Source organism: Acomys russatus, chromosome 23, assembly GCF_903995435.1.
Source record: "Acomys russatus chromosome 23, mAcoRus1.1, whole genome shotgun sequence".
In the NCBI taxonomy this organism is placed as follows: domain Eukaryota; kingdom Metazoa; phylum Chordata; class Mammalia; order Rodentia; family Muridae; genus Acomys; species Acomys russatus.
In genome coordinates, this window is record NC_067159.1 from 32,340,982 (window position 1) to 32,347,463 (window position 6,482).

A 6,482-nucleotide genomic window follows, 5' to 3' on the forward strand; every position below is an offset into this window, starting at 1 on the left:
TTTCATGGGATCCAGTGCCCTCTTTTGGTATGAAGATGTAACGTTCAGACAAAACACCCACATATATAAAAATACAAAATTAAAAAAATACATTTTTAAATAAATAATAAAATTCAAGCTGGGCAGTAAGTGCCTTTAATCCTAGCACTTGGGAGGCCAAAGCCCCAGATCTTTGAGTTCAGAGGCAGCCTGGTCTACAGAGCAAGTTTCTAGACATCCAGGGCTATACAGCAAACCCTTTCTCAATAAACCAAAACTAAATCAATCAATCAATAAATAAGTAAATAAATAAAATCCAAAGTCTTTTGTGTTGTTGTTCTAAGCCAGCACTGGAGACTGGCAAAACTTTTATTGGCTCTAAGTAGAACAATAGTTTGCAAATCCTCATCATACCCCGCCCCCAATTAAAGAAAATTATCGCTAGCATCACAACTAACTGGCCTACTTATCATATTTCACTTAATCAAGAAAAACAGATGACAAAGAATGGACACTATGATTACTTATCAGGGAAAACCACAGTAAAGGGGTTCACAGTTCAGCCCAAGACCCCCACAGTAAGCAAAATGAAAAGGTTGGAACTTCTACTGGAAGTCAGTTGACCAATTATTCACTAAAACACCCATTAGTTGACTGATTATTCACTAAACCACCAATTATCTTCTGTACTACTGTTACAAAGATACACAAAACTTTGTGTCTTTAAAGCTAAGTGTTCCAAACACAGGTCAGTGAACTATTTACCCATCTTGCTTTGGAGCAGTGAACCAGCCGGCTTTCTCATGCATGTGCACAGCAGCTTTAAAGGACTTTTCGGCTGTTTCTTGATTATATTGGTCCTTATGTGCTCTGAAGAGCGCCCTGGCCCTGCCTTTGGCTAAGGTGGCACTGATATGGATAATGACTGATTCTATGGAGCAGGCGCTGCTCCAGCCCTGTTTTGTGAGCAGCTCCATACACAATGACCCTCCATTCAAGACATGCCCTCCATGTAGACTAGGTGACTCGACGCGAACAAATGGAGGATCAAATGGAAAGTTATCCCTAAAAGAGAAGTTAAGCAAAATATAGTCTATGCCTTCTTTTTCTTTCAAGAACTGAAGGTCACTGTACAAGGGACTATCGGGGTCAACCTTCTTCAGTTTAACGTGCCAGTTATATAAATTATTGTTTATCAGTTCCACGGAATAAGTCCCTGATATGTAACTCTGTGATCTGTATATCTCCCTCAGTTCTTTCATAAGTCTATTTGAAGTCTGCACAGACCCAGACACAGTACCTCTTAAATGCTCTTGCCTCTGACGCCTCCTAATATTCTCGAGTACTGCCAAGTGCTCTTTGTCCAGCCCTTCGTCTTCTTCTTGCAGCTCATAATGACCCAAGTCTTCCAGCCCTTCAGCTGCATCTTCCTCTTCATCATCTGAAAGTATCTCTTCGATGGCCACCTTCTGAGCCATGGGGACCGGCTGGTCCAGCAACTTCACATCCAGGTGTTCAGGCAGGTGATATAAGCTGCAGAGTTCACAGATCAGCCACTTGAGCTGCCGACAAAGCGAACTGTTGGGCTTCGACTCTTCCAGACGTTCCAGGATCGATGTGAGATCTGGATCGTCAGAGTCCACGAACCACATCGGAGGAGAAGACGGGTAGGACTCAGTGATGGTGCAGTGCAGGGTGAGCGGCGAGGGCAGGCTGCCGGCAGACGCCGCCCGCGGCACCAGGAACTGGCATTTCAGCTCATCCAGCTGCCAGCTCACTATGCGCAGCTGCTGGTGGTCCTTGGTGAAGATAGACGCCAGGAACTCCAGCTCGGCCTTAAGCTCCGACAACATCTTTCCTTTCGAGTCCTCCGAGACCAATGTCCCAAAGGTTTTTAAAATACAATGTCTCTCAACTATGGGTTCCTATAAAATTAAAAAAAAAAAATAATAAGCTAAATATTTTTTTTTACTTCAATAGTTTAGAACCAAGGCACAGTCACAGTCAAATCAAATCAAAAGCAAACTCCAAACTGTAAGTTATTCAGCATTCATTGTCTGGGATCCACTCACCACAATCTCCGGGGATCCTCCGAAGAGCTTGGGTCACTTCTCTGGTGCCTCTGCTGCACATACAGACTGCCTCCTGGGTTCAGGCTGTCACCACACCACACCTGTTGCTCTCCTTAGTGGTCACCCCATGGCACTGCCATTTCAAGCAAAAAACCACCACCAACAAAAACAAAACAGTGTGATCTTCTGCAACGATTTAGCTGCCCTTTCACCAGTGGCCTCTCCTGGGCTTTATTCAGGAACTCCGCCCCTGCCACGAGGTGCCAAGCCTCAGCTGCGCTCCATGACCCCTTCATGACTTCAGAACCAGTACCACCTGGATGATTCTTATACTACCAAGTTCAGCTGCTAGCACTTGGTACAACCACCTCGGCCCTTTCTGGAACCCGGCTTCTGTGTTCTGACCCTGCGGAAACACTTCCTAGAAGATTTCACTTCAGTGATGCTGACCTCTTTTTAATCACAGCTGATTCTTTAGCTGTGGCAGACCAGCATCCATTGTCCAGGCAAAGCAAGCTTTTCGGTTTAGTGGTTCTGGTCTTTTGTTAGTCACAGCTGATTCTTCAGCCGCAGCTGACCAGACACCACGGAGTCTCCACACAAATTGCGTGGTAGAGTCTTTACTTCCCTCTGAAACTTACAAGCCAGGCCTCCATCATCTCCACTGCTCTCAACACTCAATGACTTTTCTAGCTCGAAGTTTCAAAGTCCTCCCACAATCCTTTCCCCAAACAACATGGTCAGGTCTGCCACAGCAGCATCCCTCTTATTCTGGTACCAATTTCTGTCTTAGTTAAGGTTAGCATTGCTGTGATGAAACAACGTGATCAGAACAAATTGGGAAGGAAATGGTTTATTCATCTTCCACTTTCACACTGTAGTCTATCACTGAAGGGAGTCAGGATAGAAACTCAAATGGAGCAGGAACCTGGAGGCAGGAACTGATGCAGAGGCCATGGAGAGGTGCTGCTTACTGGCTTGCTTTTCCGGGCTTGTTCAGCCTGCTTTCTTGTTCAGCCTGCTTTCTTACAACACCAAAGACCACCGGCCCAGGGACGGCCCCACCCACAATAGGCTGAGATCTTCCTCACGGATCACTAATTAAGAAAATGCCGGGCCTGGAGAGATGGCTCAGAGGTTAAGAGCACTGACTGCTCTTTCAGAGGTCCTGAGTTCAATTTCCAGCAACAACATGATGGTTCACAACCATCTATAATGAGATCTGGTGCCCTCTTCTGGCATGCAAGCACGCATGCAGGTGGAATACTGTGTAAGTAATAAATCTTAGAAAGAAAGAAAGAAAGTCAGAAAGAAAATGCCCTACATGCTTGCCTACACCCATTGTTTTTTTAATTTTCATGTTTATTTTTCTATATACAAGGATTTTTTCACACACAACTTCCAACTCCTCTAGCCACTCTTTGTTTGTTTGTTTGTTTGTTTGTTTGTTTTTCGAGACAGGGTTTCTCTGTGTAGCCTTGACTGTCCTGGACTCACTTTGTAGTCCAGGCTGGCCTCGAACTCACAGAGATCCACCTGCCTCTGCCTCCCAAGTGCTGGGATTAAAGGTGTGCGCCACCACACCCGGCTACCTCTAGCCACTCTTAATCCAAGATAATAACACTATCATTTACATCTTCAGTAGACAAAATGTTTGCTATACTGCAGTATATTATGAAAGTTTAAAGTACATGGATCAAAATAGTACACGCTTTCTCTATAAACTGCAGTTTTCTTTTTCTTTAAAGCAGGTACTTCCCACTGTAATGGTCTATAATACGCAAAGTAACATTCTATATTCTATGAATGGAACTAACATTTTCAAACTACAACAGTCATTAGTACTTCCTTTCCGCCAGCAAAGTCCTGAGGAATGTAGGGCCTGCCGCTTGTCCAGAGGACCACGTTCAGGGATATACTTGACTGCGCAGCCATCAGGGATGAGGCACCTCGCCGTCACTTTGTCTTCAAATTCATCTGCGTTGAACTTGGGTAAAGCCCACTTCTTGGAGATGTGGATCTTCTGGCAGCCGGGGAAACTTGAACTTGCCTCTGCCCAGGGCTTCGATCACGTGCTCCTTGTTCTGCGGCTTGGTGCGGATGGACATGATGACCTGGCCGTTGTGGAACCTCACCACAGTGCCTTGAGGTTTTCCAAAGGCACCTCGCATGCCGGTCTGGAGCCTGTCCACGCCGGTGCAGGACAGCATCTTGTTGATGCGGATGATATGGAAGGGATGCAGCCGCACTCGGATGTGGAAGCCGTCCTTACCACAGCTCTTCACCATGGCACATCTGTGTGGGGCCTCCGGGGCTTCGGAGGAGAGCTGCTCCTACTCGTCAGAAACTGTGTGGCCACAGAGCTGGAACTCATCTGCTTTCGCCTTCTTCCAACTCAAGTCAAAGATGCGGATCTTCGCATGGGGACCCCTCCACGGAAATGAGACTTGGGGCACGGCTTGTTCTTACAGTACCAGTAACAGTGAGCAGGGCGATGATCCATGGCGACAACAGGAGCACCAGCTGTGCGTGCGGACCGCCAGCAGCTAAAGAGAGGCCAGGTCTCCTTCTGTTACCCATCAAGCCTTGAGGGAGCTACACCCAATCTTAAGGAGATATTTTCTCAACTGAGGCTCCCTTCTCTCAAATGATTCTGACTTGTATCCAGTTGGCATAAAACTAGTCAGCACACCCCCGAGCCCCTGACATGAACAGTCTATTTTCAAGATCTGTGACAAAGTTTAAAAAAATCTATCCTTGCAAATACATATATATTCCCATACATTTATCCCCAAATACACCAGAGCCAAGGTGGTAAAGTCTTTTGCTATTTTCCTGTCTGACCTATTCTTTTTTTCCACAGCTATTTGCTAACTCTATATTTGAGTTAGATCCTGGCCGTCCAACATGTCCAAGGAAGGCAATGTCTCTGTCCCTTGGGACTTAGCCTTGGGGGAACTTGAAAGGTATTTGCTGGGACAGAACAGCTCATGAATGAATTTATGAGGCAGGAGGCTACTGTTGTGATGAGGAGAAGCGTTGACATACAAACAGAAACTTCTCCAAGGATTAGAATTCTGGGAGGTGGTGGGCTGTGAGCCGATGCCTATGTTGATCCCAGCGCTGGGTGTGGGGGAGGAGGAGTGGACTGAGAAGGGAAGATATGGTTTGCTTGGAGGTCAGCACATGGAAGTATCGAGGGGGCCAGAGCCCTTTTCCCTCCTGACCTCCAGAACTGAAACATGTCTTGCCCCAGGGCCTATGGGACTCAATTTGCTGAAGACTTTCCAGGAAATAAATGTTGTAATTACTGCAATGGGTGAGTGAGGCTTTCATTGCTGTCAGAACAGCATCTGCTGTGAAATTCTCCCCCGGGGAGAGCAGGGCGTGAGTATTTCCATCTTTCTCACCAGAAGAAAGTGAACGGTTATTGGCTGGAGTGCAAAAGGCACCAGTGTTGGATTTATGGAGTAATCATTGGAATCTCTCCTTCTTCACTTACTATACTGGTCAGAGGAAATCCTTAGCCTCAGACTTCTTGTCTATCATGGTTATTGGAGGCATTAAATAACCAAATGATGATGATGATGATGCTAATAATAATAATAATAATAATAATAATAATAATAATAATAATAATAATAATAATATGTTTAGCAGAATCATCGTAGACCATAGTAGGTGTGGAGGTCAATAAGTCATTGCTATTAGTCTTACAGATATTCCAAAAAGGTAGCAAGATCTATTTCTACCCTAAATCTATGGATAGTTATTTGTATGGCTGATATCTTGATAAGATTTCTACCACAGAATCTTAGAATTTCCATTCTGTCTATATTTTCTTTTTTAAGATTATTTTTATTATTTATATGTGTGTGAGTGTATACACACATATGTGTGCAAGCGCCTCTGGAGACCAGAAGAGGACCTTGGATCCTTCAAAGCTGCAATTATAGGCATTTGTGAACCAATGAATATGGAGATGAGATCCCAAACTCCAGTCCTCAGAATAAAGAATCAATCACTCAACTCCTGTCTCTGCAGGCTCTTCCAGATTTTTAAGCTACAGGGTACTCTTTAAAGCTTTCCTCACAGGCTAGGGACATGCCTCAGTGCCTTAGCAGGCGGGAGTTCTGGGATTCTGTCCCAACACCTAAAGTAAAAACAAACAATTACACATACATGTACCCAAAACAGACAAAGACACCTTTCCCTTGTAGCAGAGAAGGCCAACCAGGTAAAAATTCAACAACCAAGAAGGACTTTCTAGAAACATGGCTTTAGTGCCATACTAGCTGCAGAAACAAAATAATGAATCCTCTGTTTTCTTATTGCACCTAAGCCCTGCTGGAAATAATTGTTGGGGGCACGAGGGGGCTAAAGCATAGATATTAATAGCTTTGGATCCTTTACGCAAAGAGAGAATGGAAA

The 6,482-nt window shown here is 44.9% G+C and overlaps 1 protein-coding gene and 1 pseudogene across 1 annotated transcript; both read right to left on the reverse strand.

Annotated features, from left to right (window-relative positions):
* Nucleotides 1-442: 442 nt before the first annotated feature.
* Nucleotides 443-1,832, reverse strand: LOC127206660 (ubiquitin-conjugating enzyme E2 Q2-like). The gene has a single exon (XM_051166003.1). It carries the CDS (start codon nucleotides 1,830-1,832, stop codon nucleotides 741-743), a length of 1,092 nt encoding a protein of 363 aa, XP_051021960.1. The 3' UTR covers nucleotides 443-740.
* A 1,990-nt stretch (nucleotides 1,833-3,822) lies between these two features.
* LOC127206183 (60S ribosomal protein L10-like) lies at nucleotides 3,823-4,554 on the reverse strand (annotated as a pseudogene).
* Nucleotides 4,555-6,482: the final 1,928 nt, after the last annotated feature.